This window comes from Terrapene carolina, unplaced genomic scaffold, assembly GCF_002925995.2.
Source record: "Terrapene carolina triunguis isolate 2854851 unplaced genomic scaffold, T_m_triunguis-2.0 Scaffold210, whole genome shotgun sequence".
Lineage (NCBI taxonomy): Eukaryota > Metazoa > Chordata > Testudines > Emydidae > Terrapene > Terrapene triunguis.
This window is the reverse complement of record NW_020664561.1, coordinates 43,826,566-43,847,435: the sequence shown is the minus strand read 5'-3', so window position 1 is coordinate 43,847,435 and position 20,870 is coordinate 43,826,566. Positions and strand designations below refer to the sequence as shown.

General features: G+C 40.1%; 1 protein-coding gene across 1 annotated transcript in view; it reads right to left on the bottom strand.

Annotated features, from left to right (window-relative positions):
* LOC113407301 (vitellogenin-1-like) overlaps window positions 1-20,870 on the bottom strand; it is a 44,691-nt gene that overhangs the window by 6,677 nt on the left and 17,144 nt on the right. The window contains exons 14-29 of the mRNA XM_026655639.1: window positions 19,550-19,674; window positions 19,352-19,453; window positions 19,148-19,267; window positions 18,697-18,886; window positions 18,518-18,611; window positions 18,215-18,400; window positions 12,582-12,726; window positions 9,488-9,707; window positions 8,533-8,708; window positions 7,865-8,136; window positions 7,435-7,729; window positions 7,301-7,348; window positions 3,482-3,688; window positions 2,162-2,304; window positions 1,926-2,064; window positions 436-571 (exon numbers count right to left, since the gene is read on the bottom strand). Of these exons, the coding sequence (XP_026511424.1) occupies window positions 436-571; window positions 1,926-2,064; window positions 2,162-2,304; window positions 3,482-3,688; window positions 7,301-7,348; window positions 7,435-7,729; window positions 7,865-8,136; window positions 8,533-8,708; window positions 9,488-9,707; window positions 12,582-12,726; window positions 18,215-18,400; window positions 18,518-18,611; window positions 18,697-18,886; window positions 19,148-19,267; window positions 19,352-19,453; window positions 19,550-19,674 (2,598 nt within the window). The remainder of the gene's footprint in view (window positions 1-435; window positions 572-1,925; window positions 2,065-2,161; window positions 2,305-3,481; window positions 3,689-7,300; window positions 7,349-7,434; window positions 7,730-7,864; window positions 8,137-8,532; window positions 8,709-9,487; window positions 9,708-12,581; window positions 12,727-18,214; window positions 18,401-18,517; window positions 18,612-18,696; window positions 18,887-19,147; window positions 19,268-19,351; window positions 19,454-19,549; window positions 19,675-20,870) is intronic.

The following is a 20,870-nucleotide window of genomic DNA, read 5'->3' as shown; positions in this document are numbered from 1 at the left end:
ATTAGAATTAGACAGACCCAGTCCTACTAAAAATCATGAAGTCTCTCTTCTAAGGAAAATAAATAGGATTGGAAAACTCATGTCCCTGCCCTATATCCACCAGGTCATCCCTCTCGTGGTGGGGATGACAGCCTCTTGGAAGCGACAAAGGACAGAGCCACTTGGGATCTCTGTGTGAAACCCATGAATTCCTAACCATGCAAACAGACCTGAACACCCTGCGCCCCCCTTCCAACAACTGCTGAGAAGGCATCTCCTGTGGTTGGGGTAAGGGTAAAGGTAAGGGTTGCCAAGTTTCCCCAGAAGAACACTGCTTGAAAAGACCAAGCCCAAAGCTGACAGGAGACAGAGTCACCGGAGGGGCCAAGTTTTAACTATTACAAATAACCATTGCTCATTTATCAGGGACTAGACCAGTACTGAAGTAACATTTACATTGATCTTCTTTAGCTATCAGTGAAGATATTTCTGGAAGGAAATTCCAAGCAGTCACTTCTGGAGCCTGAGAAGCTGGAGCTGGGCTCACAGGCAAAGCAAATGGAAGTGGGAAAGCCTCATAGTAAAAGGTTAGCTGAAAAAGAAGCAATGAAAAGGCTTTAGGATATGTTTAGTCATACAATTTGGTCAATCATAACAAGCAAAAAGGCCCCCCTTGTTAAAAATTCCCTAAATATGTATTTGTATAACTGGAGTCATTACAGTCTTCCCAGGACATTGTGGGCACCCAAACCTAACATATATATTTTTATGAGCTCATTATCTTTTATTTTATTATCACTTGTACATTTTCTTGAGAGATTATCTTTAAACGATTATTTAAAGACATAGGGAATTAAGATGCACAGATGATGTTTACGGTATTGTTAAATGACTTCCTTAAAACGAAAAACCAAACCAAACAAACCACCACTCCACAGGGTGGCTGAATAATAAGTTCTCTCTGCCTTATCCTGTCCCACTGCAACTAGGTACAGCAGACTAAAGAGCATGTGTTAGCTGGCAGTCTTACAGAATGAAAGTTGGCTTGATGTGATTTTGGTTAAGTTCGCATACCATAGAGAAAGACACATTAAATATATCTAGATAAACAGGTCATACACCACTCCCTCATTATCACATATGAAAACCCCCTGGAAAATTGAAGTACAAGGGTAGGTTAAGGACACACTTATTTCCTTTATGGAAAGCCAAGCTGTTGTTAAATTACACCAGACCCACTAGGGGACATTTTTCATAAAGATGCACAGGGATTTAGTGGACAAAGCCCAATTAATCAGTTGGAGTCTGCAGACTACATCTGTGCAGGCTGCTGGCAAAACATACCCCTTCTTGTTTGTTCAGAGAAGTGCTTCATTTGGGAGTTCCAAGGTTTGATCGGTGAGTAATGGACTCCAAGAAGTACCGGGCTGTAGGACTCCAGCACCAGTTAGGATATAGGTGCAAGTAAGGTTAAGCACTAGCTATAGTCTTCCTCAATGCATCCTTTGTAAGTCACACACCCCGTACTCCTGAGAGCCCAGGATAAAAACAAGCAAAGTGTGTGGGCAGGATGGGCATATCTGAGGAGATATCAGCTTCAGTGCTACCCTCCGCATACAAATGAAGCATTTGGCTACAGGCTTCCCCTTTGGGCATTACTCCGCAGGCCAGACTGAGTTGGTCCTGTGCAGTTGGTGGCTCTTTCATAATGAAAGCATCGAGGTCCCAAGAACTTCTAGTAATGCTGATCACGTTTTTATCTTGTGCTTTATGGCACACTACAGGATCAAGCCCGGTGTATTCAGGATCTACGGTAGCTCGTGTAGGAGGTAAGGTTCTGCATTTTTCCTTTCTCAGAATTAGCCTAGATGTATTACCCAAAGTCAAACTATACAACTAGAAAGTATATTTGGAAAAACAAACAAACAAACAAAAGGTCCACATACCCCCGGAGCCTTTATGACTGTATTAATTGTCCGTGATGAAGTTGCAACTGCTCTTACTACAAGTTCCTGAGAAGGATTTTTCTGATACACTTCTGAGAAGCCCATCAGGTATGCTATTCCAGGAACAAATTCCATAGTTCTAGAGATAAACAAGATGTGACATACTCAGAACCTTCATAACACCAACCAATATAACAAGAACAACACAACAAATGACAAGATAGCAGACTGCATACGTTATAGTTGTCCTCCTTATCCAGGATGGAAGTTTTGTCCAAGCCAGCTTCACCTGTACAGCTGGATTCCTTGAAATTCGGCCTGTGGAAGCTCTTGCTTCAATTCTATACTCCCGGCATTCCTTGCCCCACCTGAACCTGGCCTTTATGAGGAAGAGAAAAAGTCATTAGAATTTTGGAAATGAAATCATATAAAAAAAATCTGTCATCATATCAAAATACATGATCTTGTTATGAAACTTCAGTGAAGTCTTCAATGCTCCTAACTCATTCACTAAATATACTTGTGGAGGAGCTTTGGCTACATCTGGAGGAATATGGGGATGAATGGTAAGGGTGGTAGGCCAGGCTGAATGTTCTCATTTTGAACGTTCAAAATCTTGCACTGAAACATGACCTAGAATTCTGCAGTGTGACATTTTGCTGAGATTCATTACATTTTGCAAATTCATCACCAATCTGTATATTTAAAAAAGAAATGGCATGCTCCTCTAGAAAGTTTACTTTTACAAAAATGTCTGGTTTTGCAAAGATAAACAATTTTCACTACTGACAATTCTGATGAAATTTTGAAACTGCAGCCACAAAATGCAGAAGTCTGGAGATCACTGTACACGTACATAGCTCTGCAGATGAAGGCTTCCACGACTGGGGCATGTGGGCATTGCTGTTTGGAGAGGCTTGAAAATAGAAACTGCAAACACAGTGCCCTAATTCCAATGCTTTCAGGCATCAACTGAACACCCAACATGACTTCAGCACCTCTCTTATATGGAAAGAAGGAAACAAAATGTCCTTGAAGTGGCAAGGTGGGTGAGGTAAAATTTTGTATTGGGCCAATTTCTGCTTTTGAGCCACACAGAGCTCTTCTTCAACTCTGGGGAAGGTACTCTGAGCAGCACAGCCAAATGCAAGATGGAACACCTTGTCTCTCTAATATCCTTGGACCGACATAACAACTATGCTGCATACAACATTTGAAGTGGCTGTCATTTGAAATGCATGTATAAAGAAAGGAATGAGCCAGATCCTCAGCTGGTGTAAACTGGCACTTGAGCTGTTCAAACATTTTCAAATTTTGAAAATTTAGCTACAAATGTTTTTCAAACAAATTTTGAAAATTTTCACAAATTTATTTTCCTGTTTTTCAGTGGTTGCATTTTTTCAAAAATTCAAAATTTTGATGAAAAATATTTGCCAAAAATTCCAGGAAAATTTGTCTTCCTTGTTTGACCATCTCTAATCAGTATAGCCATCTGGTTATTTGATACTGAGGGGCCTTTTAAAGCTCTCACTTGGTGGAGCTAGTTGTATCTTTACCTGTGCTTTGAGAGGCAATACTACAGAATCAGCACACGCTTTCCAGTTAGTTTCAGCAAGCTGAACCACAACCAGTTGCATATCGACTTTGGCAGCAGCAGAGTTAATATATGCTGTGGCTTGGTAACCTTGATTTTTGTTGTCACTCCTAACTGCCCGAGCCACAATGGTGAGCCCAGGTGGAAGTACGTCTCCCAGGAAATTGGGCTGAAAAACAAAACAAAAATGGCAATGCTTAAACGCACATGTATATTCAGTGGTGAACGTTGGATTCATTTCGTACTGCACCGATAGCTGTACATCAGTACAGAGCCTGGGCTGGTTGAGAATGAACATAGTTCCAGACTCTTATTGTTATTTCAGTGTAAGTTTTGGTGGGTTATTCTCCTTTTTTATTTCAGTAGAATAAAGAATTTTAAAAAGATGCAGTTGTCTTGACACAAGAGCCACGACTTACTTAAGACATGTCAATGGACTTATTAAGATCTTGTGTATTATTTTTAATATTTAATCGATTTCTAGAACATTGGATATTACCATAGCAATATATTCATTCAGAAGCAACTCCTTTGAGCCATAATGAGAGATGTGAGTTCCTTATTAATTGCAGTATTCATACAATATTATGAATCCTTTGGATATTTCACTATGTATTTGGGCCAGGCTGGTATATTATTATTAAGATACAATTACTTGGAATGGATTCAGAATACCACACTAAGGATTGTGAACAGTTAGTGAGCTAATTGGTGCTTACAGAAATGTTTGTTTCTCTCTAAAAGTAATGGATCAGTTTTACTGAGCACATGGCCAGATTTTGTCTCTGTTACACTGGACTTACACTGATGAATTCCGTGACTCTACTCTGGAGAGTAAGCACTGCAAAACCAGGATTTAACATTTAAATGAATAGGTGGGTTTTTTTCATATTCTCAATGAATATATAAATTATATAGGACACATGCCTAAGTTGTGTTTTTCAGTAGAGCTGGTTGAAAATTTTCTGTCAAAACAGTTTTTGATGGAAAATACCTTATTAATGACATGGAAATTTTCACCAAAAATTTTAATTTTGGAGTTTTCATTAAAAAAATTGAAAATCTTTCCATTTCTAGCCACCCAAAAGGAAACTTTTCTTTGAAAGTTTTTGACTGCTGAAAACTCAAAAAAAAAAAAAAATATTGAAAAATTTAGTCAAGAAAGGAACTTTAAAAATCTTTGTCACAATTTTTCACAGGAAAGAAATCATTTCTGGTTTTCAGCGTGTAAAAAAAAAAAAAAGATCTCCCTGTAGGGCAATTTCCGAAGAGCAATGACTCATTGGGGTTAATGGCTAGAGGCACAGGCAAGGTCAACAATGCCCCTTACGCAGTCTAATTCCCAGGCAAAGATAAAATTTCACCTCATGTGCAAAGCTAGAATCGCTGCTGCTGCTGCTGCTGCTGCTACTGCTACTACTGCTGCTGCTGCTGCTGCTGTTCCTGCTGCTGCTGCTACTCTCTCTGGTGCTGCTGCTGGTACTGTCGCTGGAGCTGCTGCTGCTGCCTGACTGAGGGGAAGATGATGATGATGAGCTGCTTGACGACGCCTGATCTGGATTCTGTAGAAGAGAAATAGGTAAAAGACTGTATGATAGGTATTTGGCCAAATCCAGCTCTTATCATGAAAACCAGGAGCGGCGCCAGGGTTTTTGGCGCCCTAGGCGGGGGTCCTTCCGTGCTCCCGATTGTCGGTGGCAATTCTGCGGCGGGGGGGTCCTTCCGCGCTCCCGGTCTTCGGGGCACTTCGGAGTGAAGGACCCGCCGCAGAATTGCCGCCGAAGACCCGGAGTGCGGAAGGACCCCCCCGCCGCCGAATTGCCGCCCCCCCAAATCCTGGTGCCCTAGGCGACCGCCTAGGTTGCCTAAATGGAAGTGCCGGCCCTGATGAAAACTTCCTCTCCTAACTGGAAGCTCTTGTGTCAGTAATCAGATACTATGTCACACGGAGGCACCTAAACAGTGTAAAATATCATTATAAAACTAGAGCTGGTTAAAAATATTTTATTTGTATAAAAAAGGGCAGGATTTTTTCATTACAAATTTCACAAAACCATTTTCCTATTTTGTGACCAGCCCTAATAACAAGAACTTTACAGGAAGAATCCATAAAGCCACCACATTTTCCTCCTCATTTAAGTACCTCCTTAAAACTCACCTCTGCTGTGATGCACACAGAATCTGCCTTCTGATAATGTCTAGGCAGGTGGCAAGCTCTTATTACTGCTACTGATTGTCTAAGAATTCTGCACATAGCTAGTCTGTGCTAAAATATCTTATTATTTTGTTATCCCTTTCTCCCCCCCCCCCCAACATGCCACGCCTGCTTGTTATTTACTATATGGTTCTACACCACCTAACTCAGAATAGCCTTGATCTTGTTGAGGCTTCTAGGACTACAGCAATATGCAGGTATTATAATAATATTATCAATAATAAAAATGATTACCAGTCCATTGTGGCTGCTCTAGATGACACCATAGTATTCTTCACATTCTGACATTGGATATTAAATCATTTGGGGTCACTCACTCTTCAGAATGTCCACGTGAAATGAACATAAAAGTCATTTTTCTCCTCCCATCTTCCCAGTAACTGCTCTACAAGTTCTCTCCCTCCAAAGTGCTCTGTTTAATGCCATATACTCTATCACATCACATGCTAATATGTCTTCCCTTATGACATCCCACAACTTTTCCTTGAGTCAGCCTCTCTGTCTCTTTCCTTCAATCTTCATCTGTTGGACTCTCTTACTCGTACAGTTGTCAAGACTGTCCTTTACACGATCAAACCAACTGAGCCTGCACTCCCTCATTTTTTTCATTTATAAGAATTATTTTGAGAATGTATGAAACATACACATTCCTCATGTGGTCTTTCTTACTTATGCCACTCATCCATCTCAACATTCACATTTTTCTGTGGAAAAGATCACTTGCTCATATTTCTTCTTTGAAGCCCAACCCTCAGTGCCAGACTTTAAAACTGGATGGACTAGTTTTATAGACTTCCCTTTTAATCTTACTGGTATCTTCCTGCCACATATTACACCACTTATCTATCTCCATTTGAGCCAGGCATTTATTACCCTAGCTCTAATTTCATCCTCTACTTCCCCATTTTCTGGAACCCAGATACTTGACATTTTGTGGTTTTGGTATTGTCTGTCCATCTAGTTGTAGGAATAATTCTTCAGTGATCACATTAGTAAAATTACATACCATATATTGTTTTTCCTCTGCTTATTTTGAGTCCAAGTCTCTCCTACACATCTCTCTATTTATAAAGATCCTCTTCTAGACTATCTTTCTTCTCACTGCGTAGAATGATATAATCTGCAAACAACATGCACCAAAGTGCCTCCTTCTTTTGTATGTTCCTTGTAAGGGTATCCAGGATGAGGATAAACAAGAAAGGGCTCAATGCTGATCCCTGATGCACTCCCACCTTTACCGATCATTCTTCTCTTTCACTACTAGGAAGTTTTGACTGTTGACATTGCACCTACATATATGGCTTTAACAAACTGCACACAAAGTTCGGTATCATTTTCTCCCTCGTACGCCTCTGGATGACTTTCCTGGGAACTTGGGCAAAGATCAATGAACACTATGTGAATATTTTCCCTCTTCTCTCTGAATTTTTCTCACTAGCTGCCTCAGCTCAAAATCAGCATCTATTGTCAATCTTCCTGGCACAGAGCTATATGGGTTTGTTCTAATATCTACTTCACTTCTTAGTTTAATGATCATTAAAGTAAACACTTAAATGTTGGACTTACCAAATGGGACTTGAAGCGGAGTCGGTACATTTCTGGAACGTGCTGTTCCTGCAAAATTCCAAAACAAATTATTGCCTGCAATGATTCAACAAGAATCAGATCACATTCAACTATGATACATTAAAGATGGTTACCCAATCTCCAGATGAGTCATAACTGCTGCGACTGGTGTATTGAGACTTAGCATGTTTCCTCTCATCTTTTCTATCAGTTTTGCTGAAAGGATACGACTCCTTGGAACGCTTCTTGGCATCGTAGCGAGCTTTATCAGCATTTTCACTGCTGCTGCTGCTGCTGCTGCTGCTGCTGCTGGGTCTGCCGGTGGTGGTTTCACTGCTGCTGCTGCTGCTGCTGCTGCTAGAGCTGCTCTGCTGTTTGCGTGCAGCCTTGGAATGTTTCTTCTCGTGAAAACCTCTCTCTTGATCGGCACTAGTAGCGTGTACAGTAGGTGGTTTCTTAGAATGTGTCTTAGCTGTATGTTTTCCTCCATCAGCTTTGCTGCTGCTGCTACTGCTGCTGCTGCTGCTGCTACTGCTGCTGCTGCTTTTCCCAAATGGAGATAACTTCTTTCCTTTGGTTTTAGAATGCCCTTTGCTGCGGGGCCCTTTCTGCTCATGTTCTTGATGCCCCTTCTGCTGTTTCTTGCTTGGTGGGCCCAATGAATCGTCAAAGGAAGATACATCTTTCTTCTTCAGATTGATCTGGTCACGCTGAGAATCACTGCTGGACTGGCTGCTGGATGAGCTGGAGCTACTGTTGCTGCTGCTGCTGCTGCTGCTGCTGCTGCTAGAGCTGGATGATGATTTTCTGTCTTTTCGGATAACGAGTGATTTTTCCTAGTAGAAGACATGAGCAGAGAAAGACAATTATTATTCTGTTCACTTGCGGAAGTTTTTAAGTAAAATGCTCTTCTGAGAGAAAGAAGTCTTTCTGTTGTCCTTCAGAAAGCAAGGTCTCGTCCCCAAGTAGAGACTTCATCTCTGTTTATAACATATTTTAGTGATGTCCACATGGGATGGTGCTCTAAACCAATACATTTAGATGACTATATGTAGAAGTTATGGTGCATAGAATTATGCATGACTGAAGTTAATACTGTATGATGTTATTTCCTACACTATCTAAAGTACTAAGTTTGTCTTGTTATTGTCACTTTATTTACTATTAAGAGTGTACTAAGTGTGTGTATATTGTCCCCTGCAAGTCTAGAAGTGTATATATTAGATAAGTACCTGGGTCTGGACTGTGGGATCATCAAGGATTTTCTTCAGTTTTTTAATTGCCTCTTTGCCAGAAGCTAGTTCCGTTTCTGTGTCTTCAAATTTTACTAAACGCACCATTTTCGCAGCAGCCTGAGCACCTGCTTGGATTGTTACTTGTATTTTCTCAATTGATGACCCTGTATGGACTGACATTACATGGCAATTAATATCACTGTTGCTGGTTATTGTTATTAATAGCAGTAGAGGACTACACTAGCCGTAGTATTGTATAACAGTATTGTTACTGTTTTTTGTTGTTAATAGCAGTAGAGGACTACAATAGCCCAGAATGTGCCAATTTCTGCTTTTATATTGTATGTGGGAGATAAAGCAACATTTTTTTTGCAGTTATATTTGCATTTGGTGAAAATGGATATTTCTGGTATTTAGTGACTTCGATAGTGTGTCATGCAAATTGAACTTACATACATTTTTCAGTGTTGAGCATGACGCTAGATTCATTTCAAGTGAATAAAAAATTGCAGATAATCCAGTCAGCACATCCAGGTCACTGGAATAAATTGCTTTTTTTTACCAGAGTTTATTGGCAGTGCCTTACTTGGCAACAGCTCTGATAAGAGAATTACACATTTGTTGCCATATCGGTCTTGACAAATTAACATGAATTTCTGTGTTTATATATTAATTAATTAGATATTGTGCTTGCCTCTGGACATTTAAAGGATGGTCCAGAGTTCAGGCCATTAGCCTGGGACTTGGGAAACCTTTGTTCAATATCTTTCTCTGTTACAGGTTTCATGTATGACCATGGACTAGTCATTTAGTCTCTCTGGAGTGTCGTGACAATAAATATATTAAATATTGTAAGGTGCTGAGATACTAAGGGCCATGAATAGGAGCCATGAAAGTGCCTAAGATAGAAAGACAAATATTTATTAGTTTCTCTCAAGACAATAGTATTTACCTGGTTTGCAGGTAAGTTTAAAAGCATTCTCCCCAACCAGATAATAGAGAGGAGCCTTTCTGATAAATGCAGCATTCACACTTTTCCTTTCTGCGCAAATTTCAACTCCAAATGTACTTGCATTGAAGCACATGGAACGAACAGATGGTACTTTCTGTTGGGATGATTGTCCAGCTGAATAGATGTTTCCTGTTGAAATGATTTCTGAAGACAGTCTACCCTATTGTGTAATAAACACATGTCAATGTTAGATTCTGTGATGCCAATAATAAAAAAATATCATCAAATTGTTAAGTCTCCTGTTTTAAGAATAGATTCCTGTATGTTTTATAGAGGTGATTAATTGATTTGCTTGAGATTCTGGTCGTCTGACATGGAATGACCTTGTTGTCAGCTGGTCAAATTGGCCATGTCATCTCATGGTCAAGTAGGCCATGTCATCTCACGTTTATGGTATCTATTTAGAATAGAAGGGGAAGGAGCATCAGGATTTAAGGCTGGAAAATGGAGTTCCACCTAATCGTGCTAATTATTTTATTTGGCTTTGTTTGTTCAGTGATTCAAGCTGTGTTCACTGAATCCCAGAATCTCGGTAACCCTATAATGACTGTAGAAGTTCTAGACAAAAAGAAATTTATAGTATGGAATTCTGTCCTACAATAAACATTGAGCCAAATTGTGGAGCCCTTACTCAAGTCAATGGAGCATTTGCCTTGATAGGGTTCTAATAAAGACTACAGGTTTCATCAGCTAAGAAAGCCACAAAGATCTCCTAGATGGCCATAGTGGATGACATTAGAAAGTGCTTCCCCTAAGCATTCCATATATGGCAAACAATGGTTCCAAAGGACCCAATGAATTACAGTTAAGAGGTTGGAACTAAATCTGTGCAATGCAATTTATGGTTTCCCTGATCAATGAAGCTAACAGCTAAAGGGACAGAACCATGAGTTTCCACCAGCCAGGTGCATAGTGCCTCTTTAAATGTAGTAAAAGATTTACAACCAATTTTACTTTTTCATAAATGAGTAAATACTTCACATTTTTGTGGACTGCCTGACAAGATTCCTGAGTTGTCAGAGGCATACTCTAAAAATACAGCTTTTAATGGTAGCTCTTTCTTTTGTAGGTAAATTCCAACTATGCTGGGAATCGTTCAAGTTAGGCTTATCATTTAGTTACTGTTCATTTAGTGTCAGTTCAACAGTCAGGGCCAGATTCTGTGCTGCAGCTCTCCGCAGATGCAGCAGAGAGACACAGACTAGGAGGATTCAGCTTGTTTCAGTGCCACAGGGGCTGCTCCACCTTATATACTCCTGGGGGAATTCTGCACCACTGCATGCATGCATAATTAGTGAGCCATGCATATTTTTATTTTTTTGCTGCAGTTCTGCCTTTTGTGGCGCTAGAACACAGCAGCAGCTCCCAGCCAGATAGGGAAGAAAAGAGCCTTCTTCACAGCAGGCCAGGTCAGGAGATAGGGGCTATGAGGAGACAGACAGCATGAATGCTGGCGGGGTCAGACAAGGGCTCATAAGGGCTAGTGGGGGAGGATAGACTGGGGCAGGAGCTGAATGGGAGTGGAGGCATAGGGCCACAGGGGGAAGGGAGGTGCAGGGCCACATGGTGATGGGGAGGGGGTGCAGAGCTACATAGGGACATAGGGTGTCTGAATGGGGGCATAGATACACATGGAGATGAGGCGGGGGTGCAGGGCCACATGGAGATGGGGAGAGTAGATGTCTGAGTGCAGGTGGGGGGACACATGTGGACAGGGGGTGCAAGGACACACAGGGATGTGGGGAGTGGGTGTCTTAAGTGGTGGTGGAGGGACAAATGTGCCTGACTGAATGGAGGAGGCTATGGGTCAGCCAGGATCTGTATGGGGGAAGCTCCCTAACAGTCCCTCTCCCTGCCCGCCCCCCAAAAAACCCCCGTTCCATACTTTTCCCACCCATACCCAACAACCTTCCAAGTTCACACCCAGGCTCCTTGTCAGCAATTATTTCCCTTTCACTCAGATCCTCCATTACCCCGACTCCCCCCAGCCTTTGCACTGCCTCTGGGGCACGTGGGAAATATGGTTCTGTATTGTAGTTTAAACAAATTATTACTCAGAGTTCTGTCTTAATATGCAAAGTAATCTATTTGTCAAAAAACATTTTCTGAATCTTTTTTTGTCTGTTACACACATACTTGCTGACAGGTATTTTGAAATAAATGACCAAAAATAATTGAAACGGGTGTGATTATATTGAGTTATTTTGACAAATAAAATATGCAGAATTTTGCAGAATTTGAAAATATTGTGTGCAGAGTTTTTCATTTTTTGGCACAGAATCCTCCCAGGAGTACTTATAGCAGCCTCCCCATGATTGCCTATAGGCTTTGCCACAGCAAAGCACTATGGCCACTCTCCTTTGGACCCCCATCCCATCCATGAACCAATTGCCAACATACCCCTCTGACAGAGGCTGTGAGGGGGACAGTACAGTGTTTTGTACACCATCCCTTGTTGCTCTTGCATTGGAGGAATTCTCCACAGGGCCATTGTGTCTCTTATATGTTACTAGAGCATCACGAAGACGCTGAACTAGAAAGCCCTTACTGAAAACTGTGTCCCCAAAATGGAATTATAGTCAGTCATTTGACTTGTCACAAAAACAGACATTCATCCCTGAACCAGAAATGCCCCATTCCTCAACATCAAATTTCAGTTCTACTTGTTAAATAATCCACCTGTTGCCGCATGGAACATTTTCTAACCCTCTGTTAATTTACAGGAAGGCTACATGAGAGTTACAATGCATTTAAAGGGTTGTGGGCCTTTCCCATAGGAAATTGCAAAAATTAATTATTCAAGACAATGTTATAGTTTCTAAACACAATTATGTTAGCCTGACACTGTGATTAAATTCCAGATTTTTGTTATATCATTACTATTGGGTTATTTTTGTCCGAAGGTTGTACTTGACTCATTTTGAAAAAAATAATGGGTCAGAAATCATTAATACAAATTCACTTCTGGATAAAGGAGATAATCTTACACAGATCAAAAAAACAAAAGGAGTGTTCAAAATCCAATATGTGTTACCCTTATTTTATCACTCTCGCTTGATGCGGAACCTGAATCGAAGGACAGCTTCATTATGTCAGGCACTGCCTCAGGTAGAAGAACTGGCGTCATCTTAGTGGCAGCTAAGTCTTCAAGATTTCGTGTAACAGCATACGTCTTAGACCTGCAGAATAAACATGAAGGGGAATGTTGTATCGATAAGCACTTCTGAGGAAAAGATCTGAATTATATCTTGTGGCGTGTACTTAGCAACAAACATCCTACCTTGCAAATTACTTCACAGATATTTACAGATGTCATCCTGCTAGTGAGATTGTCAAGCCCTATAAAGGCTGCAGAGAAATGTAGACCAACATTTTCAAAGTTGGGTGCAATCATTGAAAGCAGTGGGCTCTGTGCATGTAAGCACATTGGAAAACGGGGCCACTTAGTTTGGTGTCTAGCTATGGATTTAATTGCTTAGCTTTTGGCTCCCAAGTTTGGAAATTACGGCCTTCTTTTTAATTTTCAAAATTGTACATAGCCTAGAAAAGACTAGCACTTGGGATGCTTGTTTCTAAACTGTTACTTCATCCTCTCTTTTTTATAATTAAAAATAATAAACACCAGGGAAAGTACGCCATGAAATGTAAATTCTTGTGTGACATTTATTAAAAATGCCATTGAAGAGAGGCGCCGAGAGTCACCTGAGCAAGACATCCGCAACTTGCTGCAACTGCATTATTGCTAGAATCATTGCTTTTCCCAGACCAGGAATGTTCAGAACTTTATTTACATAATAATATTCAGTACCGAGGTTCCTAAGCTGTTGTTTATGGACTGCTGGTGGGCCAAGAGCACTCAGATCTGGTACTAGTAACATGGGATGAGATTCTGTATTGCACCCCTTAGAGGCTCAGAATGAGAAGGGGGCTGAGGTGGCTTTAAGCCACCTTTGTGCCTTCCCAATCCTGGGCTGCTCCATGGCCTGGAGAATCCTCCCCCAGCCAGATGTGGGGCTTTTAAGGTCCCTTTACACCTCTCCAGCCCTTTTACCAGGTGTAAGGGGGCCCACACAGAGATGAGGATCTTACCTCTGGTGCTTGCTCTTTATTTCTAGCTGTTTAATAGCATTAAAATACAACTAAAAATACCTTATGTACTCTCCTAATGTTTCTTTTTCATGTCACCAATTGCCGGAGCTACCACAGGGTTGTTATGGGATTGTGAATGAGAGGAGGTGGCCTGCCTGACCGCGAATGGGGAGATGGCCTATGAGATGATCTCTACTATAATGAGGTCCACACTGTGTGAAAATCTGAGCGCTCTCAATCTTCCCTATTTGAAAGGTGAATTTGTATTCATTTGATGGTGCTCTCTTCCTCTTGAAGACTCTTGCCATGCTGCGTGCACTGTAAAGCACACAATTGCACTTCATGTGGAACACCTCAATAAAACACGTGTCACCCAGGGGGGCTTTGTTTGCTTTTCCTGCTCTCCCATTTTAGATAAGGACATGACAGCAACGCTCCATGCTGAGCGTGAGTAGAACCTTGAAGAATGGAATCTGAAGTGAAATATTCTTCCTAACAAGCTGAGTGGATAAAAGAAAATACAAATCAACATGCATTTCAGATGGCTCATCTGGATAAGGGAGACAAAGGAAAAAGCAAATGGCTTTTATTTCAGGCCCATTCAATAATTTAAATGACCACCGAACAGCAGGCTGGGTCTCCAGGCACAAAGCTCTCCTATTCCTTTTTTTTTTAAGTATTATTTTTTTATGCCAATAGTCTACTCCTGCCACCTAATGAAAGCGGAGGATCAATTCCTCCCTGTTGTGCTCAGAGAGCTGACAATGCAGCTGCATCAGAGGTGACACATGTCAATGTCTGCAGAATCACACAGCACAGTAAAAATAGGCTGTAAGAGCCAACTCTGGCTCTTTAACAAGAAAAAAACAGTTACAAAGAGGGCCTACAGCTATGATATGAAAGAATCTGTTCTCTGTGATCCCACACAAGGGAGAAAATAAAAGGGAGATTTTCCAATATATGTATTAGTGTATTTCTTGGATAACAGAAGAAGCTGTTCATTTATCTGTGATATAATATCAGCCAAATTCAATGTGTGTGCGTGTGCGTGGGGGGGGGGTGGATTCTGTTGAACTGGGCCCATTTATGTCAGCAGCGAGTGTTGTCCTAAGTACTAGCATAGAAAAAAGAAAATAAGAGCTATATATGAATATGTTTCATTATTTAAAAAGTCTTTATTCATTTTAAAACACTACCTATAAGAACTACATAAATGATACGCAAGTAACAACCCTATGGCCAAATTCTGATCTCATTTGCACCAGTGAAAAGCCAAAGTACCTCCGTTGAAATCCACAGAATTACTCTTGATTAATACCAGGAAAAATTAATTCAGAATCTGGCACAAGAATGTTAAAAAAATAAAGTTTTGAACTGGTATGGAACTTCCCTCCCACACATGCACACCACATCTCCTTAGTAATGTCCTGTACGACACACTGGCCCACTTGTGTACTCCTTCCTAGGAGAGTGAAATTATCCCATGTCACATAAAATTGTGCAATTCTGTCATTAATCTTATTTATAAGAGGCTCCTGTGAAGCAATTTCTGCCAGGCCAACCTACAATTTTTAAAAAACTGGGACACAGCACTATGCAAGCGAATGTATATATTTCAATAGCTTGTCATTATGAATATGAGATACATTTTCAAAGAGTGCATTCTCTGGCATCTCTCCATACATATACTTTAAGCACAAGGCTCTGATTTTCCCCAAAGTTTATTTACATTTCTTCCTGTAAATGTTATAGGAAAAAATATGTTTTTAAGTGGCCATCTGCTGGCAAGCTGAATATAATACCAATAAATATGCAAAACCCAATAAGTGTGTGGAAAAGGTTTTAAAAATACCTAGGGTTTGTATTGTTTCTCAAATTCAGTTTAACTTTGATTGGATTGGATTGAAACAAACGCTTTGTATTTTTCATGTAGTATTATTAATGGGTAGTTGTGATATGTGTTGAAAAGGGAGTCTGAGTCCTAAATTTGCTGTCTTGTCTTGGGGCTTCAGTGTCTTTATCATCAACACTTTAAATCAATTCTTCAAAAGTCAGTGATTTCTCATCTGGGTTTTTATTTGCTGCTGGAGTCTCATGCATCTCACCATTCTCACAGAAATGGTGTACCAGCCTAGATAATATTGAACCAGATTTTACTCACAGTTACATGCCCATGGAAGTCTGGTCGCTCTCAAAGCATGAGTGCCAGGAGACAGTCATGCTAGCTTACCCATGCAGCCAACTATCTTCTCACTATCTGTAATGTCACTGTAAGCTCTCAGTGCAAGTTGGTTGGACTAGGTGACTTTTTAAGGTCTCTTTCAGCCCTGTGTTTCTATGCTGCCTAGGTAGCTCACTGACTGTGAAGTCCATAAAGACTGAGTCAAAGTGCCATATTGTAAAATATAGTTTCATTATGAAGGCTGCTCACAAATGGCTCTAAATAGCAAACACCTCCAACTTCTCAGCTTCCCCTTAAGAACCATTCCCTGTGGTTTCTTTAACAGAGGATACAAAGGTAAATAGTGTCAGAAAATTTCCAAAATATTGAATCCAATAGATTTCTTCTAACTTGACAGGAAGCACTGAACTATTCAAAATATCATGCAAAACAAATCCATATTAAATTAAGATTTCCTGCTAATTCTCCATATATTGATTTAATATTTTTCCTTTTACATTTAAGATTTTACCTGTCCCAGAAGTACGTTGGTGACATGGTTCAATCTTTTGTTCTCTGATCATTCCCCTTATGTGCACATTGTTTCATTCTGAGTGCATATGCCATTACTCACTTGTTTTGTAGCATAGTTTTGAAATTCTTTTATAAGCATAAGAAAAATTGATGGTGATAAAACTTTGCTCATCTTTGCTAGAGTCTATACCATTAATGTATGTGTTTGATTAGGCATTATCTAATTATTTCTATCTAAGATGATTTCAGGTGACATATAATTTACTGTGCTTTGATACTCAGAGGTGAGCAAGGGGAAGTGGTTTGAATAGGAAAGTGTGGCTCCTGAGTTCTAATCCCACCGTTCTAATGCTGGCTCACTCTCTGACCTGGAACAAGTCATTTAACATTTCTGTGTCTAAGTTTCCTTTTCTGACAGACAAGGAAAATAACTATCTCGTTTTGCAGGAGTGTTGTACATTAGTTAAAGTTTGTATAACAATTTGAAGCTCCAGGTAAATGCTCAGCATTATTATTAATATTCATTATTATTATTTATTTCCTTAATATTCCTTTTAACCTGTCCCACACTGGAACCCACTCAGAGTGTTTGGCATAAATATCCCTTTCTAGCTGATCTCAGGAATGAACGTGTGGTCCATGCAAGAGACTGAACAAACAACTTTGGGCCATGACCCCTTTGAAGCTCTTGCACAGATAACTGATGCTCTGTCAACTGTGGAAGAACTCGCCCCTTTGTTTAGGCATCTGGAATGCTTCCTGAGCATGTTCACTGGAACCCCCAAAGTCATTGTGGAGAACCTGGTTATGATCACTCTTGATAGAGTGAAGGATTCACGCTTGGAGGAGGGTGTAATACAGAATGTCTAATAAGACAGTTTGCGACCATAATAGGGAGAGGGGACTTTTAAGGGCGAATAATGATCAGCCTCCATGACTGCTAAACTGAAGAGGCCTGCAGAGCTTCCAGGAGCCAGCAGCCATGAATGCTAACTTCAGGTGGGTCAAACACTGAATTCTTTCATTGCTGCTATATTCCTAGAACAGAAACTTGTTAACATTTCTGGGCACTGTAGATTTCTGTTGTTGCTGGCACTTCTCCTTTGTGATGAATTTTCAGCCTGGCTATCTGTGTCTTTTGTATGTGAACATTTTCCTAAGCTTTGGTCTGCTGCTTTGATTCCTTGGACACTCTCTTTTTCCCCCCTCCCTGCCTCTCTTTGTGCTTGTATTTCTATCTGGTTTTGGTTCGTTGCATCTGGCTGCAATAGTTTTCCAGAGTGTTTTGCAGTTGCATGAATGGTAGTAAATCAAGTAGACCAATCAGGCAAGAAGATCAAATGCCCACCACAGGAAAACCAGATAAAAACACAAGAAATGCTGAATTCTGTACAATTTTAAAACATTGAATGTGTGTATGTGTGTGTGATTAGCAATGTATTCCAATTATAATCAATGGTGTTCATTCTGCTTAAACCTAACCTTATGCTTTCAAATGCAAACTTTTTAATACATATATATTGTGTAGTTATTTGAGAGAAAAAAATGATGAAATGAATGTTATAAACAATTTGGGCCTAAAAGTGGTTTAAAAGAGAAAAGCAAGTGAAGACCACTGGAGAGAAGTGGCATTTATATAAGCATAATTTTTGATTCAAGGCATTTACTCTATAATAAGTAAGTTATGCCAGACAGTGCCAGTCAGCCAAATTATTTGCATGGGGTGATTCCTAAAAAGGAAATGCATTTTATTTTCAAAAGATTCCTTTCTGCATTACTACATAGAAAAATAATATAATATCACCAAAAGCATCATAATATGACTGATACAACCTGATATGAGAAAGTTCAGAAATCCGAGTCATAAAATGGATGCAGCTTACCTTAGAGTAACAACATCAGTTTCCTGGCTGCATGGTGGGATTTCCAATTTGAAATTCTTATCCTTAATATTCAGAGTAGCCGCAACGTTCATAGGGATATTTATATTCGCTTTAGCATGTGCCTCCAATCCAGCTTGGAACAGGTGTGTATTAGTTCCCATTACAAAGATCATGTCCTTGACCATGCTGAAAAATTAGAACAACATGGTGAAGTTGCAAGCATACAGTAAACAGCTGACAGATACTTACAACTGCCCTGTGCATTTGGAAATATGATCGTTTTATTTTGTACTAAATGTTTACCTTAGGGTCAGCTTGGATCGCACTTTAATATTGGCATTAAGTAAGTCAGCCAGTCTGAAATCGGAACTTGGAGTTGGTGAAATCTGTGCCTGAACTATTGTAAAGAAAGAAAAGAATATGAAACTGTGTAAAAAGTACCTTGCAGTCCTGCATACCACTTGATATTCAATTTGCCTTACCACTTCCTGCAACATTTGTGAAAGAAGCATGATACAAGCTTGTCTCCATTGGGAATCCAATACACATAGGCACAATGCGACGGACTTCCGCAGACAACAAAGCTTTCGACCACTGGGTCCCTACACCACTTTGAAGATGATTTATGAATTTCTTTATTGAGGGAATTTTTTCTTCTGGTCCATACAATGCCTGCAATTATAGATTTGCCCTGTTTAAATAAGTAGAACTTGAATATCATAGCCCATGTCACAAATTATGCTCCAGGAGAAAATCTGCCAGCAGTGATTATAATCACTATTGATCAAAGTTTGAACTTATTGTACATGATCAAATCCTTACAGCAAAACATCTCATGAGTGTAAAGTTAAAAAAAAAGGAAAGAGAGAAAAAAAAAGAAACAGTATTTTATGCCTTTTGATCATGTGTCTGATGGTACTATCAAAGAGCTACCTGTAATAGAGTTTGGATGGAATCCTTATCAAGTGCACCAGAGAGGATTTCTTGTCCAAACATCTTCATGTAGCCTGATGCAAAAGGTTTATCACTGGACTGTGCCTTCCAGTCAGAGAGCTGTGTGACAAGAAGAAGTTTGTTAGAATGTTCCTGGCATTGGTAGGATTAACCCCTTACTACATTTTTTTTCTGTGAACGCACCGTTTTCAGAACTTCCCTCACATCAAATGCACTGTCAGAATCACTGTCAGGTAAGTGTCTTTTCGCTAACATCTCCTGCAGTCTTTCAACTTTCAGTCCCACCTGCGTAAAGAAGTAAATCAGAAATGAAAAAAAGTGTGGGAGGGATAAAAAAACAGTGATATTAATCAGAGAAAAATTGTGGGAACGCCCATTTACCTCCAAAGGTTCAGCAATATGTCCAACGAAATGGGCCCTCAATTTGAACAATGCTATTGATGGGAATATGCTGCCTACATTATTCAGTGTCAATGAATGGGCTGCCATTCCAATCATAAGAGACTCTAAAGAGAAAGGAAAATATACAGTAAAACGCAAGCTCAGTTAGTTTTTAAAACCACAGAGTGCAGACTGTATCAATTTACTAATTGCATAATATGAGCAATACAGCATGACATGAGAGAGGCCAGAAATCCCAGTAATAAAACTGATGTCATAAAACTGTCATAAACAGAATATTCTGCATATTTGAACTATTAATGGACAAAATTACAACTCCCCTGCTCGTTGCATAGCAATTATGCTATTTTTTCAATTGCTTCTGCTATATCATTTACATCCGGTCAGATTCTGTAACATCAGCTTATGAGGTGCATTTACAAGACATCATTCAATGTAACTTGACAAAGGGGATCAGGAATTGAAACAGATTTGCCATCCTTTGCTAACAGTTATGGGAAAGTGATATAGATGTCCTATAAGGACAGATGGTGAGGTGTAGACGTGTCTCCCAAATTACTCTAAGGCAGTTAAATACATCTAGTAATAAATGTTGTAACTCCTTACATGAAGTGGCACTAATTGCTCAGTAATTGTTAACTGTCAAGTAAATACAAAGTAATGTAATTTATATGTATTTCCCGTTCTCTAGGTTTATCATACACAATGGGGCAGATCCTAGGGCATGGTTAATTTGTACAGAACACGTCAGATGGCTCTGTGCTAAGGTGGTTTAAAACTCTCCTTTGCACTCCCTTGATCTTGGTGCAGCTCTGCCCAGTCTAGTCCCTGTGCTGTGTGAAAGTAGCCTCAAGGCTCTTCTAAAAAAAATTGGGCTTCAACAAGAAGACCAAAACCATATGTGAGAACCAGGATAGCATAGGGGCATCCCTACTACATCTCCTTTCCTACACTCTTCCCTTGTTACACCAGCAGCAGCTAGTGTGAGTGGCTGAAGAACTCCTATGTTAGATCTCTGCCACTGGAGGATCACCCTTACTTTGGAATTATACTCCACATGCTTGTTAAACTGGCTTTAGGACCAGACTACACCAACAATGCAGCACAAAGTTGAATAAACTTTACTGAGACCCCATATTGCTGCAATCCCATTACATAACACAGGAATCTAATGGAGAAAGGACTGGAGGCAACAAACTAAGCCATCAGGAGATATAATTGTGTTCGGTCTCCAATACAGCCAAGAGATGTCATTTTAGTGTGTAATGATCCCACATTGGATCACCCACTAAGGAGTAAA